The 26,957-nt window shown below is 41.8% G+C and overlaps 1 protein-coding gene across 1 annotated transcript in view; it reads right to left on the minus strand.

Moving 5' to 3' along the window:
• Nucleotides 1-26,957, minus strand: part of Atp13a5 (ATPase 13A5) — a 134,923-nt gene that overhangs the window by 73,621 nt on the left and 34,345 nt on the right. Inside the window, exons 6-11 of the mRNA XM_021184915.1 lie at nt 21,912-21,981; nt 17,283-17,417; nt 12,122-12,194; nt 11,125-11,253; nt 5,090-5,260; nt 101-258 (exon numbers count right to left, since the gene is read on the minus strand). Coding sequence (XP_021040574.1) covers nt 101-258; nt 5,090-5,260; nt 11,125-11,253; nt 12,122-12,194; nt 17,283-17,417; nt 21,912-21,981 — 736 coding nt within the window. The remainder of the gene's footprint in view (nt 1-100; nt 259-5,089; nt 5,261-11,124; nt 11,254-12,121; nt 12,195-17,282; nt 17,418-21,911; nt 21,982-26,957) is intronic.

Raw genomic sequence — 26,957 nt, forward strand, 5'->3', positions numbered from 1 at the left:
CACAGAATTATTAAATATAGAGTCAGTGTTATCTAACCTTCTGGAGTTAGGTCAAGCTCTTGAAAAACTACGATTGGCAAGACTTACTCATAGTACTTACTTCATGGTACATATAGACACCTAGGGCATAGAAAAATCCCACAACACCGACGCAGGCCAGGAACACCATGAACTTGAAGGCATCATTATACAGTTTGAAGTTCAGAGGTCGAGGGTAGAGGATGGATCTCACTAAGTCTCCTTTGGCTGTATTATAACCTAAGAAGATAAGTACAGAAGGAGAGAGTCTCAGCTTCTTTCCAGAGCCACTGGAATGCTACAGTGGCTGTGCCACTAGTGTCTGAGATGGAAATAGCGTTACTCTGACCCAATAGTCTACTTGCCTTCCTTCTCAAAACTCAGGGAGAGCAATCAGTGGCATTCACTCAACACCATTTAATTCCTCGTGTCCTTGGAGACAATGCTTCAGTGATCCCCACTGTACAACCATTCATTCATCTACAGAGTTTAAAAAGTGGACTTGCCTGCTGCAAACTGTGACCAGAGAAAATGAGATGCCAAGAGAAACCTCTGGGAAAGCAAGTATGTGTTGAAAACAGGTACAAGTTATAAAAGAACTGAAAATTTAAAGAAACAGAAGGCAATAGGCAAATGATTTATTTCAAATATATGTGCACAGGCTTTTCATGCCTTCCTCAAACTCCAAGGCCTTCCAGGTGAAAATTCTAGGCATAATATTGAAAGTCCCTTTCAACATCATGTGCTTCTATCTTGACAGACTGTCTTCACTATTCACTGGTGCCAGAAGACCCTTGCACTTTATATTTTGTGATTATCTCTCTAGCTCTCATATGCTTGGATAAACTCCCCCCCACTCTATCAGCCTTGCTTTCAATTTCCACCTCATCAAAAAGTGTTTTCTCAATTGCACATCCACATTGGAACCAAAAGTGATTTATACCCTGCGATTCTTGGTCATTTATCCTTTATCACCTTTTTATTTAGTCAACTATACATTACTGTAAGTACATACATGTGTCTCTTATATCATATCATAACTTTTCTTAAGAAAAAAACATTAATTCATTAACTTACTTCACATTTAGCATATTCTCATTTCTGTTTGACTTACTGACTAAAATGATTGGCAGTTCTACACTTTGAATATGAGTCACTTTTTTTGTTTTGTTTTGTTTTGTTTTTAAGTATAAAGTGTGCCTTAGCCCTATTTCTTGCTGGATACATGGTTTTCCAAAACATAATTTTCTGGCCTTTAGAGAATTAGGAACATACTTTTCTCTAAGTTGCCATGTAAGCACCTTGGAAGTACTCATTGGAAGGCAAGATCTCTTAATTCAGCTTCTTGATAAAGTAAAAATACTGTCTTAGTTAGGGTTTTATTGCTGTGAAAAGACTAAGGCAGCTTTTATAAAAGAAAATATTTCATTGCTGCTGGCTTACAGTTTCAGAGGTTTACTCCATTATCATCATTGCTGGAAGTAAGGCAGCATGCAGATAGACATAGTACTGGAGGAGCCAAGAGTTCTACATCTTGGTCTGAAGGCAGCCAGGATGAGACTGTTCCACACAAGGCAGAACTTGAGTGCTAGGAGACCTCAAAGCCCACCCCAACAGTGACACACTTCCTCCAACAAGACCACATGTACTTCAGCAAGGCCACACCTCCTGATAGTGTCACTCTTCCCTTGGGCTAAGCATATTCAAACCACCACATCCCACTCCCTGCCCCACATAGGCTTATAGTCATAACATAATACACAACACATTTAGTCCAACTTCAAAGCTCCCCATAATCTATAACAGTCTAAACAATGTTTAAAAATACACAGCTCAAAGATTCATGCTATCTCTTAACTGTAATCACCTATAAAAAATCAAAATAAAAAAGCAGATGACATACTTCCAACATCACAGGAAATACATTACCATTCTGAAACATCATGGTGAGGAAATACTGGCCTAAAGCAAGACCAAACACCAGCTGTGCAAACTCCAAACTTTGTATCTCCATGTCTGATTTCCAACTCCTCTCAGCTTTATTGACTACAAACATGTTTTTTTTTTCTCTTGGGCTGTTTCCATTCCCTGTTAACTGCTTTCTTCAGCAGGTATCCCACAGCTCTGGCATCTCTAACCTCTTGAGGTCTCCAGTGCAATCCAGGCTTCACTTTCACTGCTTCTGGAACACAGCTTCTGTTGCTGCTATTCTTGGTGATCATTGTATGATACTGGCACCTCCAAAATGATGGGGTCTTTTGTGGCACCTGGGCTGTACTTTCACCAACAGCCTCTCATAAGCTCTCTTCATGGTGCCCAGCTTCAAATTTGTTATATGACCCCTTTCATTCCCGGGGCCTTCAACTGACAGTGAGTTTGTACCTTCCCCAATGACATCTCCTGGCTTCTCACAGTGCCAAGTTTCAGCTGTGTCCCATGATCCCTTCATACCTTCAAAACCAGTACCACCTGAATGACTCTCATTACCAAATCCGACTGCTATCACAAGGTACAACTTTGGTTGTTTTACACAATGGCCTTTCTGGACCTCCATGTAGGGACACTTCTGCTAGACACCTGGCCTCAGCAGTTTTCCTTAGCCTCAGAGGGAAATTCCATCCTTGATTCTAAAGCCAGAACCAAGTGGCCAAAGCTGCCAAGTTCTGGTGCTTTCTGGGGCTGGAACATGTCCTCTTGTCCAATTACATCCTCACCAGATTTCTGCCTTAAATGGTTTCCTTCACTACCTAAACTTAGCTGTTATAGAACTGACTCTAAAGACTCACCTAAAACTCAAAGATCTGCATGTCTCTGTCTCCTGAGTGCTAGGATCAAAGGCATGTACCACCAAGTCTGGATTTACACTTGCCTTTACTCAGAACTTGCTCTATACCAGGTTGGGCTCAAACTCAGAGATCTGCTTTCCTCTGTCTCCTGTGGTTAAAAGCATGTACCACCATGCCTGTACCTAAGCTTTTCTTTAATTTCTTTTCACAGGATCTTTATAAGTTCTGGATTGTAATTCATTCTCGATACAGTCAAGTTGTTAACTAAGAAGGGCCATCACAATCCATCTCTTGTCAATTTAACACATAATGATATCTCTTTATTTCTGAGTAAAATAATAACCATGTCATAATAATGCCTAACATAACTATTCCTTGTTCAACTGCAAACATATAGACAATAAGCTTAGCTGGGTGGGATCTTGCCCCAGGTCACCACTCCCTTAATTCTACTTAATATCCTTAAACACAGGATTTAACTCCATTCCACTTCCTGGTGCCCTTTTAATCCCCAAACCATACATTTTTGTATTATTCCTTTCTAAGCTAGCAAGCTTGAACAAGACACTCTTCATAAGAGTGACCCACACCATAGAGTCTATGCTAGGCAGCTTTTAGATTTCCGTTGTTAATGTAATTAATCTAAATCTCTTCTCCTTAGCCTCAGGCAAACACTTCAGACAAGGGTAAAAAGCAGCCACATTCTCTACCCAAATATCACAAGAATTAACTCTAGGCCCCATACTAAAACTCTTCTCCTCTAAAAGCTCTTGAAACAGCCCCCCCAAAAGTCTTCCATATTCCTACTAGGATAATAAGCCCCACTTAAAGCATTCTACTGCTTTTCAAATCCAAAGTCCCCAAACTCCCACTCCTCTAAGCAAAAACATGGTTATGCCTATTACAACAATACTACAGTCCCTGGTAACCAACTTCTGTCTTAGGTTTTCATTGCTGTGAAGATATACCATGACCTAGGCAACTTTTATAAATGCAAACATTTAATTGGGGCTGGCTTACAGTTTCTGGTATTTAGCCCATTATTATCAAGGTGGTTAGCAAGGCAACATGCAGGCAGACACAGTGCTAGAGTAGCTGAGAGTTCTACATCTTGATCTGAAGGCAGCCAGGAGGAGACTGTTCTATGTTGCACAGAACTTGAGCACTAGGAGACCTCAAAGCCCTACCCTCAGAGTGACACACTTCCTCTAAGAAGGCCACACCTCCTAATAGTGCCACTTCTCCTGGGCAAAGCATTCAAACATATGAATATATGGAGGCCAAAACTATTCTAACCACCACAATTGCTTTATAGGACTTTAAACATTAGACTCTCAAGTCCACTGACTTGTTTCAACATAGAAACCATTTTACTTTAAAAAATTAAAACAGTATTTGGCTTTCATAACTGAAATCACTAAACTAAAAAAACTGAACCATTTAGTTTCAGAAAGCAATGTGTGGTTTTTTTTTTTTTTTTGTCTATGGATTTGTGTAGCAGCACGAACACACACAGTCTAGACCATGCGATGTCATGAAAAATGAAAATGAGTGTAGTTATGAAAACATTCTGAGCATGGTATGAATGTACTACTGCAAACTGGGCTAAGAAAATGTGTCTGTGGTGACAGACTGAGTAACAGTTTAGAGAGAGATTAAAGCAAAAACTGAAAGGAAAAAGTCAAAAGCATGTTTCTGGTATGATAGTGTAGATGGGAAATGAAGAAGCCTGCATAAATGACAACCATGACAGTGAAGGCAAGGGAGCATGACCCAGCAGGTGATAGCAGAGTCCTTGACTGTCAATGTCTGTTCTAAGAGAAAGAGAAGTGTTAAAGAGGATACTAACAGCTGGGCTAGATGGAGGTGCTGTTCACAGAGAGGCAGTGCCACACAATGAGTTCATGTCTAGACCTTTGGCCCTAAAGTGTCTGCAGAGCGGCCAGCGGCGGCATTCAGCAAGCAACCTTTGGAGATGAAAAAAAAAAAGAGATCTTTCCTGGTTGGTGCCCTGGTAGTTGCAGCTGATGTTGCAAGGAAACATTGAGAGGAAAAGAGAAGCCTACAGCCACGAGTCCTTAGGGGAATCCCTAGCATCTCTACATGTCACTCATCACATAACAATGAGTGTTCAGTTTTAAGAGATGGCAACTTAGAATCACTTACGTTAGGAAAAAGTATGGCTGCTATTTCCAGAGCATGGCAAAATCCTAACCAAAATTGCCCACCTCCAATTCTGCCCATCTCCAGAACAGCTTAAGTTTACAAAAGTTGGATCCACTCACCTGTCTGCAGAACAACAGCTCTCACAAGCCCCTGACCAGATGGCTTGACCTGAATAACTTCTGTTCCACAGAAGAGCACGTGTTTCCGGTAGTCCTCCAAACTGTGCGATTTCCAGGGCATGGTGTTCTCCGTTTGGGGCAATGGTGTCTTTGTAACAGGTATACTTTCTCCTAAAGAAGGTTGCATTTTATTGATTCTGTGTAAACTCAGGTAGTTATTCAGAATGGCTGAGGGGCCAGTTTCAAGAAACTATAGAACCCAGCACCCATCCCATGAGTCGAATGACTGGACAGGGATGCCTGTGGCTCAGAGAATGATTCTAGCTTAAGTATTGGCTTAAACTCTACTTATCACTCCTATATGCACAATGTGTGCTTTGTTAGATTATCACCTAACCATGTTCTATCACCTAGCTCTGTTTCAGAGACTGTAAACATGTACTTGCTTATTTTGATTTCCCATTTATTTGATCCTTTATCTATGAATGCACACATATTCCTGTTCATTACAAAAATACCTTAAAGTGCTTATTCTGAATCAGAAAGTGCTAGGTGCTGGAAATATAATGATAATTCAGAGACAAAGCTCTGTCCTCAATCACAGCTCTTGTACACATTTTCCTGGTGACTCTTAACTAAGCCACTATTCCATGTGTCCTAATTAGCGTTTCACTTGCTATGACAAAATACCATGACCAAAAAGCAAGTTGGGAAGGACAGTGTTTATTTGGCTTATACTTTCATGTCATAGTTCATCAGTGACGGAAGTCAGGACAGGAACTCAAGCAGAGTGGGAAAATAGAGGCAGGAGCTGATACAGAGGCTACGGAGGGGTGTTACTTACTGGCTTGGTCTTTATACCTTGCTCAACCTGCTCTCTTAAATATTTATTTATTATTTTATATATAAGAGTATACTGTAGCTCTCTGCAGACACACCAGAAGAGGACATCAGGTCCCATTACAGATGATTGTGAAACAACATGTGGTTGTTGGGACTCAGGACCTCTGGAAGAGCAATCAGTGCTCTTAACCACTGAGTCATCTCTCAAGCCCTCAACCTGATTTCTTATAGAACACAGGACCACCAGTCCAGGGATGGACCCACCCTAAATGGGCTGGACCTTCCCACATCAATCACAAATTAAGAAAATGACCTATAGGCTTGCCTTTAAGCCAAAATTATGGAAACATTTTCTTAATAGGAGGTCCCTCCTCTCTATTGACTTTAGCATGTGTCAAGTTGATGTAAAACTATAAAGCACACCATTATCCCATGTTCTATAAAAAATATTTCTTCCCCTTGACATTATAAAACAAACCCCAGCCTATGTTGCTAGATTCCCCAAACCCACAAGAGTTCCAATGGCTTCCCAGGCTAATCCCTATATAAACTTCAGCTGAGCAAACCCCTTACCAACCCCTCACTCAACCCCTCAGTGCCTTATGGTCTTGGCTGCTGCAATCTCTGTCCCCTTCTCAAGGGAGGTTGATATTCTCCAAGACAGAATATTGAAGGCCCAAAGAAAACAAGATAGAAGTTCAAAAGGAAATATTTCACAGACCTTAATTAATTAATTAATTAATTAATTAATTAATATGGTCCATAATGCTTCCTAGTTCCCAGATTTAAAAATCCTAGAACAAAGTTAAAATCCCACCAGTCTTTTGTTGTGTCTAATTAGCAAAATAATATGCCATCTTTCTAATTTAGAAATAGCATTATATTGATTATAGTTACATTTCTTTATTATGTCTCTAGGTAGTAACTGAGGGCAAGAATGTTGCAATATAGAAATTTTTATACTCCTCACTTTACTCTATGACACATAATCAGTCCAAATATGTGTTCTCTGCTAAATGTATGTCTGAGCTAAATAAAAGCAAATACTTAGTTTATTCTATTACAGTTCTTTCAAAGCCAGTTTCCTAGCATGGATTACATTTACAAAGAAAGGTTTAAGAAGCTCTATAACATTGTTTATTGCAGCCCTAAATATTCTTCACTAAATCCCTTAAGATGGGAACTGTCCTTACTCCATTTTCCATTTAAAATAGTCATGATGTCCATTTACTGTGTAGATTTACCAATTGCATCCTAAATGACTCTCTAGAAGAGATAGGACGTTTTGGCAAGTCTCCAAATAATTCTGCCACATTATCTTCGAGGCCAGCCCCTATAATAGGTAGAAACTTACAAATTACTTCTTGACAAAACAAATTAATCCAGAATATGGCTTTGGTTAATATGACAATTGTACCTAGATTCCTTTTATATACTCCAGTGACATTGGAGTCAGAGAAGTGCTGATCAGATAAAGTCACGTCAAGATACTGTTCAGGCAGATAAATTTACACAGAATTAATACTATTCATATATTCTTAAAAATCACAGCATGGGCCTTTCTGGAGAGTCCAAAAAGAGATGGATTCACCTGAAAAAACTAAGTGAGGGAGGAGGTGGGAGTATGTGTCAGGAGGAAGTAGCTTGATTGTGCACTCTCTACTACAGAGTGGGTGCCAGGGACCTCAAGACCTTGGCATCTGTCAAATAGAGATTCTCCCATGTCCCCACGGAGCTGGATGCCACTTCAGGCTGACAGTGCTTGAAATGCCATGTTCTTGTTTATTGCATCGCTGGGACCAATTGACAGATCTGCCAGATCTGCCAGAGAAGCACAGTTTTCCTCTGTCTGTCTGATCCCAACACAGTGCCTGGCACACAACAGGCATTTCAGAACGTGTACCAAGTAAACAGCTAAACAAGGAAGAGAAAGGGGCTGAGGAGAGGGAAAAATAAAGAGAGGGGAGACAGAGTTCTGGTCTACCCATCGCTTACAAGGTTGGGTGGCCGAATATCAGTTCGGAAAGACTGTGGAGGAAAAAGCCTGTGCACCCATCTCATATTTCTGCATCCTCCCTGGAGTTCTAATCAATCAGTTCTCTCATGAGCAGAGGGAGGAGGAAGAACACCGTCATCTCTCCCATGAGCATCCCTAGGAGAAGGAAAAGGCCCTGGCTAGTAGCATAGATCCCAGGGAAGCGATGCCTGGGCTTGGGTGCTTTCCTTATGAAGCAGAGGTTCCCAATCTGTGTCATTTATAACTTTGGTGTATTCCATTAGCTCCAGAAACCTTCTTGGCCTCTCTCACTGCTGTGTCCTTAGTAGATTTTTCTGCTAATAAACTGGTGAAATCAGGGCATGAACAGCCGAACAAATGCATCCAGATCTCAGGGTCACTACTCTGATTCTTGCCAAATTATTTCTCCTCTCTTGGCCTCACATTCACCCACCTCAAAAGGACTGCAGAGTAAATAGAGCAGTGTGAGCAAAATGTCACGATAAAACAGCACACACTAGAACCAAGAAAATGGTAAGCATTCATGGATTCCGCCCCTCTCCCCTCTATCATGTGGCCCTTTGTGTTTCACCTTCTCCCTCTAGGGGGAAGCAAGGTCCTTAAAGGAGGCCATTGCCTCAGAAAAGGAGGCACAAAAGACAGGGAAGTTGGAAAATGACCTCTGAATAATCATTTGTAATCATGATTCTACACACTTCTGGACAGTTTAAACAAAACAAAACAAAACCCTTCTCTTCTCCATGCCATCTCTGTCTTGCATTTCCATCCAAGTTATCAGTCCTGAAAAGGGGGAAGGAGGACCCAAAGGAGACTTATATACCACATGTCCCTAAGAAAAGGGACCTGCACCTTAAAGGGCTATGAAAATACTCAATGCCACGGAAACTAGGTGACAGGCCCCAGACAGCCTCGGAAACAAGGGGAGACTACAACCACAAGAAGACTTGGGTCTACCCTACCCCATCCTGATGTCCTGTAGGGCTTGAAACCTGAATGGAGTCAAGAATAACTGATGACTTCACTGAGTTGAATCCAAACAAACACCAAAAGGAATTAGAAAATAAGTCAGCTTTTCACATAGCAGTGACAGTGGAAGAAACAGTTGTGCCAGCGAGCGGGTACTGAGGGAAGGGACAGCTGCACAGAGTGAAAGGTGATAGGGACAAAATGGTGACAGCAGCTTTCATTAGATTCATCTTCTTCACTCAAGTGACACTTTGTGTTTGGGAGCAAAGCCACCTCTCATATTGCTGATCACTGAGCCTCCCTGGTCTATGTTCAGCTCTTCGTTTCTAAGTCAGCGTTTTAACAGCTCCTTGCCTATGTTGTTTGATGCTTGATGATGAAGTGAGATATGAATGCTGTTTATGAAATATGTTACTGTAGAGATACTGGGAGTGTTTACATACTGATTTTACATAAACAAAATGGTTATATTTGCAAAGAGTTAGTTTGCAAATGGATAGTAGACGCATCTGAGTTACATCTGTTAACTTATACCCTAACACTGACCTATTTCAGCCAGGAATCAGACTCTAATATTATAGTGGTTCTGTCTGGGTCCTTTTCACAGTATGTGTGCTAGTGGGGTTCATTTCTATTATGAAATAAAATGTTTTAGTGCATGTTGGGATTTATGTGCTTTTGAAGAAACTAATAAGAAACAAAAAGTTATTTTCATATATATATTTCTGTTTCACTGGGTCTGACTCTAAAATGGATCATTTACTTTATGTTTTGCACTCAGGATATGTGGATGTTGCTGCTAGTAAATAAGAAAGGTCCACTGACATCCAGGGACAATTAACATTACTTTTAATTCTCTGGAACATTCTAGCTTGGCCTGAGACTCAAGGCAAATCTTGTATATCATGAAAGGGAAGAGACAGATGGGAGGCCCAAGCCTCCCTGCCTTCCCTGCCTCTGATGTCCCTGTGTCATGCTCTCTGTTGCCCAGTGAGAGAAGCAGCACACTCAAGCTGTGGGGACACATGGGGCAGAGGCCAGCCAATGGCTTTTATAGATTGAGGTTTACACATTGGGTCCTACAGCAACACTCCGTGTGCAAACCCTCATCACCACCATCACTAGGCAGGTAGTCGTCAACACATTAAAGGAGACAGTTTGTAATTATACCAAACATATTTAGGCTTAGTACATTTTTTTTTGAGACAGGGTCTCTCTGTATAGCCCTGGCTGTCCTGGAACTCACTTTGTAGACCAGTCTGGCCTTGAACTCAGAAATCTGCCTGTCTCTGCCTCCCAAGTGCTGGATTAAAGACTTGCACCACCACCGCCCAGCAGTACATTTTGTCTCAATGTTGCATTGTAAATGTAAGATGGACTTGGGTTGAAGAATTTAGGAGCAGTCAATGGATTTCTGCTTCACTCAGCTCATGTTCAAGGTTTGTGTGCACTTCTTTCTTCATGTCTTTTGTACCATATGGAAAGAGGCAAGTTTAATAATTGGTCAGCACAAAGGACAAACACCTTTCAGGCTCATGCTTCTGATTAGCCTCTCCCATTCAAATGTACTGCTCTACACAGTTTCTCCCTTAACTAAAGGGCAATTGTATAAATAACACCTTCCTGGTTATACAATTACAAGAAGACTTTAAAAGCTATAGGTGAATGCGGGAGCCACCTGAACTGCGATGTGAGATCAACAGAGGGTGGAACTCCGAAGAACAGAGCAGCACGCTGTCATCTGTGCTAAGGCTCTCTGGAATTTTCCAGTGTGTAGTTTCCCCACCTATGGACCACACAGCTAGGTTGAATTCTCCTCACTTCTGTTGGATACCTGATGGTTTTTTAGGTTGTGCTATCTTTGCATCCAGATGGAATCCATCTGAGATTCATGGGGACACTGGATTTCCACCTGTTCACCTGCCCAAGCTGTCTTCCGCTCGCTCCTTCCTGCCACCACCAGTCAGCCAGAAACCCCATGGAATAGGACATGTTTCTTCTGGCTTCTATTTTTGTGTCTTAAACCTATTGTTAACCAGTGCTGTCTGCTTGTGTGTCCTGTGTCTTTGTTTGACTAAAAGGCAGAGTGGCTCTCCCTTATCTTCTTCTTTTCCTAGTGAAGGGTGTGGTCCTAGCCAGATAGGGATAGTTGATCTGATTTGCTTGGCCTGCTGGGTAAGGAAGAGGAGGCTGGGTTAAAACGGCCTACCTGTGAGCATTCCTTCATTCACCACACAATTCCCATCAATCAAGATAGCATCACAGGGCAGTGAAATTTTCCCTGGAAGAATGAGAATATCTCCTGGAACCAGGAGACGGGACTCCAGCTCCTGTAGACCTATGTGACAGCAAGAAGTTCTGTGACTATCTTGGCCTTTCCTTGCTTTCCCTTAAGAATGAAAACAACTAAGAATTCTTATCTGCTTGTTTTCCAGTTGGGTAAGACCTACCCTACCTGTTCCTAAACCCAGGGCCCCTTTCCACTCAACTGAAAAATTACAAGGGAATTAGAATTAGGGAATGGTTTCCTGGGGCCTAGCAAAGGATGAGGATCAACAAGTTCCTGCTTGGAATCTGATACCCAGACAGGCTCTGTGCAAAGTAAAATTTTATAGCATTAGTCAAGAGGGAGGCTCCCTCTGGCTTCTATGTGTTCTCTCTGGGCACTGAAACCCTGTGAGCACTTTAAGACTACATGGAAACTGTCTGGAGATCGTCTGCTGCTCTCGTGGCAGCTCTTGGTTCCTTACACAGAACTGTGGCCACCCGACCCTGAACAAACTCAGAGCAAATCCCAAGAGTCCAGTCAGCATTAAAAATCTCCATTCAAGCCTCAGTTCCAGATGGTAGCTTAGAATGTTTGGTGCAAGGTCTTTGAGATATAACCAATTGAAAAAAAAAAGATAAAGGAGTCATCAGTTTGCACATTAACATCCAACTACATGAAATATGTAGGAACCGAGAGAATTTGAAGCTGAACTCTAAGATGATAATGTAACCAAAGATTGGAAGAGGGTGAGGCCAGCCAGACGTGGGGTGGGGAAGGTATCTGGAGTCTTAGCTTTCTTCAGTTTTATGAGTTACATGGCCTCAATTGGTCTCATTCTCTGGCTAGTCCTGGGTTCTGTCAGAGAGTAGCTTTGTCTGTGATAATAGTAGTCTGCTAGGAAACAGTGGGTAGGGAGACACTGGAACGAGCCACCTACCTTTGTCTCTTACGGTGATCGTGACCTGGACTTTGTTGTGCTCCTCCACAAGCTTGTGTAGCTTAACTGATTGCTGCCAAGAGAAAGGCAAGGCTTTACCGACAGCTAGCCCATATCCTACCAATCACCCGACTGGAGCACAGTAAACCTTGTGCCTGCTGCCATACTCAGGCATCCTGGGCAAATAGATGACTCAGCTGCCAGTTGATCTTCTGTCTTTGGTCTTTGAGACAGAGTCTTGTTATGTAGCCCAGGCTGGCCTAGTACTCACTACGTAACCCGGGCTGGTTTCGAACTCAAACAATCTGTCTTCCTCAGCCTCCAACTGATGGGATTACAAGATGTGTTCCACTACATTCAGCTTCTACTTTGGCTTTTGACATACCAACTCTCCTGCTAATACCCCTATCCTCCTGACATGGTTTTTGGAGTAACTTTCCCTGTTTATTTGATATAGCTTTACTATACACACACACACACACAAACACACACACACAAGACATAACTACAGAGTCCAGGACACAGGTAGAGGAACCAAGGTAGAAAAGCAAACCAGACAGGTTATGACCTGTCTGAGTTTGTTCTGTAATGACTGTCCCCTGGGAAGAGCAACCCCTGTAATCAGGCTGGAGTCATGCTCTAGATTTGGAATCCCAGTGCGAGTATAAATGAGACAGTCAGTCTATGCCCCTTTTGCTCATCCAAAAGAGGAGATGGTAGTATATGGCTTTGGAGGAGCTATTGTAAGTTTTCAGCTAAGTCTTACAAAGCCCTCTATGCAAGAGCGAGGTCCTGAGAGCACATGCATGTTAGCAATCACTCAGGGAGAAGCTGCCGGGGAAAGTAGGGTGACACAGCAACCAGAAAGCCTCACTGAGGTGGGACTTACTGAGGTACATCTGTGAAAGGTGGAGGAGGTGGGAAAGACTCTGGAGAGGAAGCAGTCACTCCTAGGACAACACGGGGCCAGGAAGGCAGAGATAAGAAGGGATTCGGTCCACACACTCCCCATATCGACATGGTGAGGAGGGAGATGTAAGGACCGAGCCACATCAGCAACTGTGGACCAGGTGGTCAGCTGGGAGAGGTACCTGCTCCTTTCTAGTGGGTATCAGAGAACTGGATGTCTCTAAGTAGATGCAAGTCAAAACCCTGCTGTTGCTCTTCAAATTCAGTGTTAAACTAAGCCACATAGAACACTTTTTTTTTTCCTTTTCCAGGTTAAATTACTTTGATCTATTCTTTGAGTAACTTTGAATGGTACAAATTTTGCCAGACTGATAGACATTGTGCACAACTGTGTGACTTTACCCAGAGAGTGCATGATGAGTTCAATATTAATATTTATGCAAAGAAAAGAATGGAATTCGCTTTAGTTCTATGTGCAAAACTAAACTTCCCAGTTTGAGTCAATAATGTGGAAGAAATGAAGGGACTGTTAGCTACATATTCATCACTGTAAGATGACTCTTTGGGTCCTGACCATTGGAGCAGGCATTTATACCACCGGCAACTGAGTGAGTCGGCCAAGGTTCTGTGTAAAGGACCCTGATTTCAATCAAGGAGGTCTGACTTGCTCCAGTAGCCAGCCATGGACAGTGTGTGTGAAATGCTACCACAGAAGCTATAGCTCCTTTGGTAAATAGAATAATAACTAATTCTTGATAACTAGTTAAGAATCTAGATGCATCTGAAGTTACCCTCAAGATTTAAAGTGTCATTCTGCTGATTTGTTTAACTTGCTAGGGACTTATCCCAAGCCTGCAAGGTTTCACTGAGATATTTCATAAGATATTATAAAAGACTCAAATGATTACATTTATAACCACTCATAATATCAAACAGCTACTACAGACTAACCACTGTGGTACACACTAAGGAAAAGATAGATAGATAGATAGATAGATAGATAGATAGATAGATAGATAGATAGATAGATAGATAGATAGATACCACAAAAATCCTATCTCTAACATACATAGAAACACAGAAGGCAAAAAGACTGGGGTAGAAAATGCTGGAATACTTTGCCACAATCATGCACTTATTAGGCATTGAGGGTGTCGATCAACCCCACATCCACCTGACTCCACACACATTCAGTGCTATCGTTCTCTTCATGCTTAAAATAGCCCCACTTCCCTTTCAGCGCTGTTTTTCCTTCTCAACGTCTTTCACTTTCTGTTCAGCAAACTCATTGAGTCAATGGCATGATAACTTCAGCTGACGGGGACACTAATCAACACATTTGGAAGTGGGGGAGCCTGAGTTAACAGCGCTTGACTGTAATTCTCAAACCTCATTATGCTAGGAAGCCAAATTTGTTTATCAGACTTAGCATTCTGGGGAGGCTGCCATGCTTCCATGCCTTTGCTCGGGCTACTCCCTAGAATGTTCAGCCCAGTTTGCTCCTAGCAGGCTCTTTCTAATCATTCACATGAAATGCTGTGTAAATATGACCTCCTTCAACAAGGACCAGATCCAGGAGGAATCCAGTGCTCTGCTCCTGGCTTCACACCTGTGCTGGAGCACTGATAACTTCCATGACAGCTTCTTGTCCATTCTTCCCTGTGAGGCAGGCAATTCCCAGGGTAGAAAAGGGGCCATGCATTCCTCTTTGTCCCCAGACTCTGTCACACAGTAAGCCCTCAGCAAAAGTGTATCTCATAGACCTAGACTATTCTACATCTCCTAATAACTCAGGGATAGGCTAATGTAAGCATTCTCTTTGAGCTAATGTACTCAGAAACTATAAGCATGGGTTTCTATGACAACCAGCCAGCCAGGAGTAGGCAAGTGCTGTGATGCTTGCCATGGCTGCAAAGCTCATTGCCTGAATTTCATCAGGCCCCCTCTGGTTTCTACAGTCCCTCTTCAGTGGGACCAGGATCAGTTTTCACAGCTCATTTGCATGCTGTTGTTATTCCACATCTGCTGCTGGATATCTGTTTTAGCTGTGGCTGGATTTTCTCCAGAGAAAGTGGAAGTAGGGCATTAACTCATATGCCCCAAAGCCTTGCTAGATCCTGACTGAAGACAAAGCCAGAGGTGAGGGTGTCGAGGGGTGCTCTCAGTATCATGGTAGCAGATGCACTCACTGGTGGAGCCTAGCTAGACTGCACACAAATACACTTCAAAGGTTTGCACTTCTACCTGGCTTGCACTCTCCTAACTTCTTAGCAAGGGACTACAGCTCAAGTGTTTCTTAGCCTCACTAAGGTAAGCTTTTACCAAGCAGCATAGCTTGGGATAGGGCAATCAGGCAGGTAGATTACACTCTTAGCTTTCATTTAAAGAAACAATGAACTCATCATAAAGATTTAACTGTTCCTTCCTTTATTCCTGCTAGTCTCCCCCCACCATCATATCTTACTATTTCGTCAAAGTCCACAGGTCAGTTTTGAGGAGTGTGCTCAATGCACTAGTGAGCATACTTGACTGGGGGTCAGGAAATCCTGCTCACCATTTCTTATGTGGATGTGTCAGCTGGAGGGAGGTTATACCATTGCATGTGTCCCATTCTACATAGGTTGTGCCCAATGCCTGTATAGTATGGCTATGGGAACCTATTGTGACCTATAAAATCATAAGCAATGTTAATGGTTGAGGGTGCGGGGACAGAAGTTATTAAAGGAAGTATGCTCACTTGGTGTGGCTTTGCAGGATGCCTTACTAGATAGGTCAGTTAGGCTTTGTAAACTAATATCAGCTGCTAATGAGATTAGTGTCTGTTTTCTAATTCCTATTCTTCTTGGCTCCTCTGTAGTACTGCTATTTAAGCTCCTGCTCTCATGTTACCCCCTATTTTGGGCAAAGTAATTTAGGGAATCTGTAAAGAAGAAGAGACATTTTAATTACATTTTTTTAGATTTATTAAATTGTACATGTACAGCTGTTTTGCCCACGTGTATACACGTGGGTGTCTGGTGCTCCTGGGGGTCAGAAGAGGGCACCAGATTTCTTAGAACTGGGGTCATAGTTGGGTGTAACCCATTACGTAAGTGCTGAGAACTGTTGGTCCTAGGTCCTCTACAAGATCAGCCAACACTCTCAACTACTAAGCCATCTGCCCAGCCACAAACGTTTAATTTGGATAATGAGTTTAAAATTATCTAACTTTAAATATTGCTATGCAATACTTCCATCCAAGATTTTAAAATTCTAATTTGCAATGAAGCTCCTTAGCAGGAAGGTAAATATCTCAAAATAGCTTTAGGAAGTCCCTGAAACTGACCCCAGATTCACTAGGCCCCTCCCTGTTACAATAAGCAACAAAATCTGAGAGTTTCTCTTCAAGCAGAGAGAAGCTAAGCTACAAAGGAGACTCTGGGCTGTCTGGAGAAGCAGAAGCCAGCTGATCTGCCTGAAAGAGGTTTAGAACAACTGAGTCCCTTGGAAAGGACATTTCTCCATCCTCTTGAGGTGCCTGCAGGTTGTACAGTGTGTTCCAAGTTCCCAACTTTGTGAGCTGTCACCCATGCTTGGGTGATACTTGGTGATGCAGCTGTCTTTGAATAACATCTGTTCCTATAAGTAACCCTTCACCCATATTCCTGTAAGTGATCTGAAAACACACTAGTTCACCCAGTTGGCCTTTGGTGGTACCCATAATTTGGATTGTTGTGGGATCCCTGTCTGGGTGTGGATTTGGAAAAATCGATGATCTCGTGTGTTTCTGATTAAAAGAATTATTTCAGTTGGAGAAAATTACATAGCAGCATCTATTAACATTCAAATATTACCCATGCTTGGATCTAGCAGCCTAGCTTTTGGTTGCTATGCTAAAAAAGAAAGAAATTAAAAGTAGTGTCCTTGTGTCTTGGTTAATATGTGACTTGAGCCACTGCCCCTCCCCAGTCTTAAGAATAAGACTATTATCAATCCACGTAGCATTCCTCACATCTAACTCACACACATCAGAGTCCAAAACACATCCAGTGAAGCCTCCAGTTGATGATCAAACTTTGAAAAGATGTTTAAATCTATTTGGTATTCCTAAAACCCTATCCCAAAAGTGTCCCTATAATAAGATTGCCTGCTGCTGCCTTATGAATTGTATGTGACACAGTTACTCCATGCCCCAGGTAGAAATTCTATGGGCTTTGCTTGTTCACCCAGAAGTAAAATATAAATGGAATCTAACCACAATTTCAATTCTTACCTGTCTCAAATCATACACACTCAAAACAATGGAGATAACAGTCAAGATGATGATAGCCACAGAGTATTCTATGTAACCCTGAGACAGCCACAGAGTGAGGGTAAAGGCTTGGAACACATAGAATGGATTTAAAACCTGCAGGTACAAAAAATAGCATTTATGTGGTGGCAATAAGAATTATATCATTACATTATAGAATGTCTTTCCATTTTTAACAACATAAGATGACCTCTGCTTTTTATGAATTCACTTAGAACTCAGTTAACTTGAGAAATGCCAAGAGCTTAGAATGTAATATGTTAGGAATAAAGTTTCTCTAAGTGCTCAGAGCCATACTGAAAAATTCCCTATTCTTATGCCCCGCCCCCCAAAATACTTTGCCATTTACAAAATCTAGCAATATGCCATTTAGTCATATGCTGTGAGGCAGTTTCCAGGTTAAAACCCTCCATCTTAGGGGAAAACTTCCTGAGACAGAATATAAAGGGAAAGTAGAAACGCAGCATATTTTAGGACAGGATGCTTAACAAGGAAGTGAAACAACAGGATGTTTCAGGAGGAGGTGAAACAGTCATCCTTAATGACAAGGAAGTGTCATTAAGACCAGAAGTAAACAACTAGGATAGCTTCAGGAAGTTCCTGAAACTGACTGGACTCACCAGACCTCTCCCTAGGAATTTATAAGCAAGGAAGACTGCTAAGAGTAAATTGAGTTTCTTAGAAGATACTCTGACTAAGGATCCTGGAAGAAACTGAGATTAGCCAAACTGCTTAGATGAAACAAGACCAGTCAACTGTGGAACCTGGAAAAGGTTCAAACCTCCTGAGCTACTAGGAAAAGGCAATTTTAACCCCCTGCAGTGCATTCCAGGTTTCTAGATTTTCTGAGCTGTCTCACATGCTGGGGGAGGGAGCTACAGCTTCCTTTGAACCATTTATGCACTTATAAGTAACTGCTCACACATATTACTGTCAATAACTCCAATAAAACTCATTGGTTCACCAAATTAGACTTTGGTGGTATGAGTGGTTTGGTCAGTTTCCTATCTGAGGTGAGTAGATTTTTGACTCATGTCTACCCAGCAATGGGGCCATGAAACACCATAGCAGAGGAAAAACATAATTCAGCCTTATTCAAAAATCATGGGCACATCTTTCATGTTCTCACATGCTGCAGATTTAGGCTGACTCTGCTATGAAAATGAAGAGTCATTTTCTTTCTTTTATCATTCTTTTATCCGGGCTATTTTAAAATAATACTATTTCTGCCACAGGTCATAGTAAGATATTTTTAGAGGCAACAAAAGCAATGTGGTTCCTTCCCTTGAGCCCAGAAGGACCCTGGGCAGCAGTGCATTTTGCAAGGATTTATGGAACATCATTGGGTGATGATGTCAGTAACTCTGAAGCTGATCGACCACAGCATACTCAGATGTCTCCATAACACTGTCAGCAATTTTAGTCACCCTAATTCCCACTCTGATCTTCCTGGTTCCTTTGAATGATTACAGCAGAGGGCTGGAGTGAAGCTCAGCTGTGCAGTACCTGTTCAGACCCTGGTCCAACTTTAGTGCCAACTAACTAACTAAGCAGGAATGTCTCTGACTCTGTTGCCTGCCTTCAAGACTTTTCCCCCTACTGGGGTGCCCCATGCAGCTGATGTTGTAGTCTTAATGCAACTCCATATGCCAAGGCTGGTTGGAATTCATGGGACACTTTGCCTTTTCTGAACTAAAATGGAAGACGAGTAGATGGGGGGAGGAGAAATGACTGTGAGGAGAGGAGGCAGGGGAAAAAGAAGTTTGGAGGTCAATCAATTAATTAAAAAAAAAAAAAAAGAACAATCACAACAGAAAGAACAAATCCCAGGAACTGACAGAAGTTTCCACAACACAGAGACAACAATAACGAAAGAGCACACTAGGATAAAGCATGAATCCTGTTCTCGAGGAAGCACCCTTTTTATCCTGTTAATAAATTAGATGAAATACTTGCTAAAACAGGGGAACCCTTTCCAAACACTGCTTCCTGTAATCCTCTCACACACTGAATAAAATTCTACTTTGCTCCTAACAATGAACTGATAGCTACTTAATAAGTTAATAAGGCTACATACTAAGGGTTCCTCAAGTCTTTGGATATTATTTATAAATTTAAAAAGCTTTTGTTTCTTGGTGTTTTTATTATTCCCATCTCGACTGCTTTACTTACAAATTATAGCTCTTGAGTTCACTTGGCATAAAATGCTCTAATTATAGATTATGTACTAATGATAACATGATTCTGAGTTTGTAGAAATACAGTGGAAAATTGCTTAAATATTTCTTCAGAAGAAACAGCAGCAGCATAATTAATTTAACCCCCTTATTCAATATCCATTCCAACTAAATGTGAAGTAATTTACTCCCTCCCCCTGTTTTTTTTTTTTTTTTTAATTTTACTAAGGTTCTGGCTCCTGTGTGCTAAAACATACCAGACTCCTTTCAAAAAGGATCACTGATACTTTGGAAAATCATTCGCAGTTTTCCAATGCATTTTGGTGAGAGGTTCGGGAAGCAGCCTGCCTTCCCCTAGCTGGGGAGGTTGTGCACACGTAGGGGTGGGGTGGCAGAATAAGTGTGAGGGAAAGCTCTGGGAATATAACATTACTCTAAGAACTAATGCTGAAATGAGAATAGCCTGGTGTGTGCTCCAGAAATAGAACAATGGTGGATAATATTTCATATTAGACAGATGCAGCCATTCTAAAAAGAAAAAAAAGAAAAAGAAAGACCATTTTATGAGTTAGAAAGGGGCTAAAAATATGCTCAGCTGGTAGGATGGCTCAGTGGGTAAAGGCACTTGTCAATGCAAGCCTGGGGAGCCTGATTCAATTCCTGAAATGCACGTAAAGGTGGAAGGACAGAAGGAAGTCAAAGTTGTCCTCTGACCTACACACACACCAGCCTTGATACATGAACCCATGTGTGCCATCTGCATTTTTCTATCTCATATACCATGCCTAAATGCAGATACATATAATGATGTTTTTATAAATAGGAATTACAGAGCATTGTGCATACCCCAAAAGCAGCAGCCTGGATCAGAGATAAACAGAACCAGGTAGTATCTCAGTGCTAAGGGGACTGAGGACAAAAAAATCTTGGGCAGGAAGCTGAAACTAGGGCTACAGTAAGAAGCAGAGGAAGCATTATGCTTGCGGCCCCAGTGTAAAGGCTGAAAACAGGGAGGGTAGAGTGGGGGAGAATAGAGTCTACGGTATAACCATGACCTATTCCAAGCCCCACACAGAGCAGAGGACCTGGAGACTAGTCACTAAGGGGAGAACATTGTTGCCTCCTATATAGGCTTGGCTTTGACCCAGTAATACACTGGGGACCAGGATGAGACAGGCACAAAACCATCAGAGAGGAACTGCAAGAACAGAAAGTAGAAGTGGAAATGTGTAACTCACTTAGTTGAGTTACACAAAAGAACGAGTAAAAATTTCAAAACACATGATATCTTTTTTAAAAACTAACAAGATGTCTCACTCAAAGAGAGAGAAATAGTAAAAATAACTTGTAAAGGACCAAAACAATACATCTCAAAATCTTAGGGATCATAAATGAAATGATGTGGCTTTGTGGTTAGACTGAATACTTTTCGCCTCTCCAGAAAAACTCACTTGTTGAAGCTCTGACCCCCAGTGTGGTGATGGTTGGAAGAGAGGCTTTGAGAGATAACTAGGGTTGCCTGTGTCCTGAGAAGCAAGGACTTGACCTCTTTCATGAAAAGAGACACGGAGATGGTGGTCCACAGGAATGGCAAGACCTCTCAGCATGGTCTGAGTATTCAGCCCCTTGACTGTGGACTTCTACCCAGTCTATGGGATTGTGTTGTAGTATCCTGAGCAGATTAAGATAACATACTACCCCGTTATGAAAACTTAAGATGACCAAAGAAACAGGATATTACAAAACAGAAATCTGACTTTCACTGAGAAGTGTATTTAAACATTAAATAAGGGATTATTGGTAAGACAGTTGAGTAGGTAAAGGCTCTTGCTATCACCTCTAAGAACTAGGGCTTGATCCCTGAGACCAACTTGGTGGAAAGGGAGAACAGGCTCCTGTCAGTTGTCCTCTGACCTAAACACACACACACACACACACACACACACACACAAGCACACACGCGCACGCACATGCACACGCGCACACACACACACACGTGCATATACACACACATGCACAAACACACATGTATACACACACACTCACAAGTGTACATGCCAACAACAATGTACAAGCACATGTACATATACAGACACACACACAAAACTGTTCTCAAACACATAGATAGATAGATAGATAGATAGATAGATAGATAGATAGATAGATAGATGTAATAAATAAAGAGGCAATTGAAAAGGATAAGTAACATGTTGATATCATGTGTATTTGCTGATATAAAATAAAACAGAAAGGATTAATAAACAGAAAAATTATGGGTTAGTATCAAGAAGCAGTCACATGAAGCACACACAGCATTCCCACTGAGGGTACAAGTGTTATTTACAATCCCACCGAGGCCAAGACATTAAGAAACAGACCCTCTTTTTCAAAAAGAAGAGAATTCTCTAGTTACCTGTTTAACAAGCAGCTTCCATATGGGCTGGATCTCCACCTCGATAGCATTGGGCCCACACACTAACCTTCTGTGAGAGATTGACCATCTGTTAGTCTCAGCCCATGAGCCCAGGGACAAGGGAGCACAGGCAAGCTGACCACAAGCTACCCACCTCTCTGTTCTTTAGGCATCTGGTGCCTTGGTAACCACTATAGGCTTACATCATACTGAACCATGAGTATCATTTTAAGGTGAAGTCGATGCATGATTAAGAAGTTTGATTTATTTTTCTGCTTTAAAATGTCTTTGATACAACTGAGGTCGTCAAAATGAAATTAGAAAGGGCTTTTAGAAAAATAACTTTACTACATCCTAACAGCAGTTGAAAAGAAAAAATTCTGAAGATATTTCTAGACTTATCAGGCATTCAGTTCATCCTAGATATCAGTGATGGTGTCTGTCTTACCCTGGGATTTCTCACAAGAGGTCCTTGTAGGATGAACCTATTCAATCCACCAGAGAAAGAACAAGTACCCAGGAAGGTGCTGTATGGTGCTCACATGTAACTGTCAGGACACTGCAAAGAATGGCCCCTTGTGTTTGGATGTGTCTTACAATTTTTAAGTTCTTGCAAAACATGCATTTGATCCTTACAATATTCTACAGAGTTCTAAAGGGTTTATCTTGCCAATAGGGAAAGTTGTTGACTGTGGGTCTTTAGCTAATATTAATATTAATTAACAGCTAATACTAATTATAAGCAAGGGACTTTTAAGTGTCATGTTAACAAATACTTCATATTATCACTACTTATAAAGGAAACTGAAGTCTGAACAGCTTAGAACTGTGAGAGTGAGCAGAACCAAGCCTCTGCCCTTGCTCTTCTAGGCCAGTTTCCTTGCATCTTTGCATGACTTGGCATGCCTTGCTCCACTTGAGCCTCAAAAAAAGGACCTTCTTCTGGAGACCCTCCCTAGCAATCCTATTCAAAATGGCCTCTCTCCTGGGCCATGGTAGAGCATTTGTGTAGCACATGGTAGAACATTTACCTAGTATTCACAACACCCTGGGTGTGCTCCTTATGATGGCCAGAGGGGATTATCTTCACTTTCCTTAACTTCTTTAATCTACCTTATTTTTCTCTATAGCATATATGACTACCTGAACATATAACTTCTTCCTAGGTATGTGTGTGTACATGTGTGGGCAAGTACAGGTGCACATTCCCATGTGTATGCAGAAGCCTTTCCTTAGAGGCTGCTCACCTTTATTTTTAGACAAGGTCTCTCATGAAACATGCCATGTAGGCTAAGCTGACTGGTTAGTAAAACTCAGTTCATGTCTCTAGAATCTCCAAGTACAGAGATTACAAAGAAGCACCACCATGGTTAGCTCTTTTTACATGGCTTCTAGAGATCACACCCACATCTTCACGCCTACCAGGCAAGCACTTTATCAACTAAGCCCATACCTCATTTTTCCAATGTTTTAATTAATGTTTCTGCCATTATAATAACATAACCTTTTACGGGACATTAATAGATTCCCCAAGAGCTCAGATAGAACCAAACACATACTTCATAATCAAAAATTATTTGTTTAAATTAATGGATATCCAAATAGGAGGTGGGAAAGAACCTGGGTTCCCTCATCTAAAAAAATGAATTTGATAAAATATACCTAATAAAATTGTGATCAGTGTCTTAGTGAGATAAATATGCAAAGCTGTTGTCAGGAGTGTGCCAAGAACATGACAAATCCCAGGTAAGTGGGAGCTGTCTTTGAAGTGTGACTCTGTCAGACACAATTAAATATTTTTCTCTCCTTCAGCAACACTTTATATTTTGGTAACACCACTTACCTCATTGAATTAAAACATATATATTTACATGGTTTTCTCCTTAAGCCCCATGAACTGTTTTGAAGGCAAGAGGAGAGTGTTCCCAGAATTGCTTTTCTAGGACCTGGGGCTAGACGTAGAGTATGGTGTCAAAAATAACCCCCCAAAATGCTGGGATTAATGGCAGTCATGGAGGCCCACATCTAGAGGACATTCTCCTCTGTCAAAGTTGAAAGCCCTGGTGCATAGCCTTGTCTGGTGAGATGGTGCCTGAAATTGCCATTGGGGAAAGAGCTCAGGGCCTGGAGAAGTGAAGCATGGGATAGTGTGTGTCATGCATTGCCAGTGAATGAGGTCTTGGGTTCATCTGGGCCAGGAGGAAGTCACAGCCAGCCTACTCATTTCTGCCTTGTCATTCCTACTGACCTTCACCAAGAAAAATTCTGGTTTGTTTAGAGATTGTGTACCCATTTCAATCTCAGAGCCAGCCTCAGAAAATTCTCATGAATGTTGGCAGTGGTGAGGCAACCAGAAGTATTAGGCTTGAAGCCAAGACACATAAGGAAAGGTCAAGGATTATATTCCACCACAAAAGGTCTGATGAGGTGGCAGAGGAGCGAGGCAGAGGTCATTCTGTGTGGCCTCACCAGACAGTGTAGGCCAAACACAGTTAAGTAGGATTGCCTAACATCTGTCACTATCCTTTAGGGGATAGACTGCTAAGATGGCAGACAGCCCCATCTCAGAGGATGGATCTTGACCAAGTCCACAACTGAGACCTCAGGAAAGGAATTTCATACTGGATGCAGCTGGCACTTTTAGGTTCACAAGGGGTTTCCTCCAATTCTGAAATATTCAGATCACATGGAATGTATGAATTCTGAAATACCAAACATGAATGGTTGTTAGTATTTTCCTTTGAGGGATTATTCACTCATCTTTTCAGTTTGCTTTCATTTTCCTTTATGGACTCAAATGAATACATCAATATATTCCTCAAAGAATTGCCAGAGAGCTTGGTGTGGGGCTCTGGAGCCCTCTTAGACTAGAGTCAGGATCCTTAATGAGGAAGCAGGAGGATGCTACAATCACTACTGCACTACTCCAACTTCAGCCCTGCACTCTACTTTTGCCTATTCTTTCCACTCCGAGAGAGCATCTCTGGCAGGAGAGATTCCTACAGTTTTCCAGAAACTTAGAAGGCCAAGCAGGAGATTCCAGAATGAGTCACTTCTGTAGGAAAGCAAATTGAGAAACCTCCTGAGTGATGTTGCTGGCCAGTCACTCACTCCCTTGAAATTCCTGCTTTACAAAAGGAAGGAGGTCTAGAATGCACAGGCTCACCCAGTGCTGGTAATTTGGATATAATTACTCAGTCCAGTAAATGTGTTGGTCTTAGAAATCCCCCATTACAAAACACTTTGGGAGTACTTCCAGAGGTTCTTTCCCAGAAGAAATCTACATGTATGTAATTGAAACGGTGATGTACCCAAACTCCATGTCTCTAAATGGCATGGATCAACAGTCATTTAGCTTTTCACCCTGGTCCTCATCTGTACTCTGTCGGTTTGCTTCATTGCTGAAACCACAAACTTCCAGCTAGCCGGGATAGCTCTTACAGAACTTCAGTTCTCAATATGAGCTGGTGAGGTGCTCTCAGGAGTCTCTGCTGATGAAGAATGCCAGGCATTCCATAAATGAAAGACCAGGGGAGGAAGAAATAAAAGAAAGGGCATGAGGAATTGCGGGAAAGGCACAGAACGATCTTGGCATCCTCTCCTCCATTTTGCCTGCAAGACTCACTGCTTATACTCACTGCTGTCTCCACAGGGCTTGGCTCTGAGACACACACTGGAGTTAGATGACTTTATACTTCCATCAGACCCAGACCCACAAAGCTGTGGGCTTGGAAATTCCAATTTATTAAAAAGACAACATTAATCTCTAATTGTTTGGTTTTATCAAATTATGTTTTAAATGAAATATAGGCAGTATCTTAAGATAACTAATTCCTAGTTGAGTGTTAGGTGTTGAGAGCATATTTTCAGCTTCAAGGGGGTGGATAAGGCTTTTCTCCTATTCTCTGATCGGCCATCACTTACTCCTTTCTAGGAAGATGATATGAGAGGCTGAGTGTGTGCATGCATGTGTGTGTGCATTTGGATCATTTTCTCAGTGTGTGAATTTCAAAAGGAGTAAGGGTAACCATTATTTCTCTTTCAGGTTTTGCTCACAGAAAGACCAGAGCTGTACCACAGCAAAGTCCTATGGTAGTACCAACTTCTCTTTCCTTCCTTCCTCCATCTGACTTCCATCTTCCCTTCCAGTTTATGGCTGATCTTTTCATAAAACAACTTTCTATCAGTGTAGCGTTCACTGGATTTTTGACTGCCCAACACCCACATTCCTTTTCTGGATCCCTAACAAGCATGCCTGCTTCTCCTCAAAAGAAAGGACAAAATTGAGAATTGAACTTGGCCCGGAAGAGACACAGAACCAACAGTGAGAGGCACTTCCCAGCTTCTCCTTTGGTGTCGCCATATTGACGATATGCTGTGGAATGAATATTTCCACCATAGAGACTGGAAAACTCTGGCTGTCAAAGTTTTGGTCCCTCTGCAGTCACCAGTTAGGTGAATGTCTAGAATTATTTCAGGCATACCACCAGGCAGTTTCTTTTCTGTTTGGGGGAGCCTAAACAAAGGGCCAGGAACAGGACAGGCTGAATGAAAAAGGTAAATGGGTGTCCTAATCCTGTCCACTAGAAAGACTAGTGGCTGTCGGCTAGGTGTGCTGTTTTTACAGGACCCCATTCTTGTGACAAGAGCTGTCAGGGAACCTGTCCAGAATGACTGTGATGATGCAAATCTGAGTTTACCCCAGAGAGGTTAAGATCAAAGCAAGCCAGCTCCTAAGACAGTTTACCTATTCATTTTATGATGCCTTTCTAGCATCAATGAATTACCCTCCTGGTGGCCTGATAAGCTTTTGCTGCTGACAAGTGAGACCTATGGACATCCTAGGTCTTCTCTCTGCCTGACTGCCAGGAATCCCATGGAGAAGTGTGCATTTAGGTCCTATATCATGACATCTTGTCAGACTTTCGCAAGTCCTCCTCCCTTCTCTTGCAGTGAGCTCTTGGTTTTTTTTTTTAATTTTTAATATTTTTATTACATATTTTCCTCAGTTACATTTCCAATGCTATCCCAAAAGTCCCCCATAGC

This window comes from Mus caroli, chromosome 16 (assembly GCF_900094665.2).
Source record: "Mus caroli chromosome 16, CAROLI_EIJ_v1.1, whole genome shotgun sequence".
Classification (NCBI taxonomy): Eukaryota; Metazoa; Chordata; class Mammalia; order Rodentia; family Muridae; genus Mus; species Mus caroli.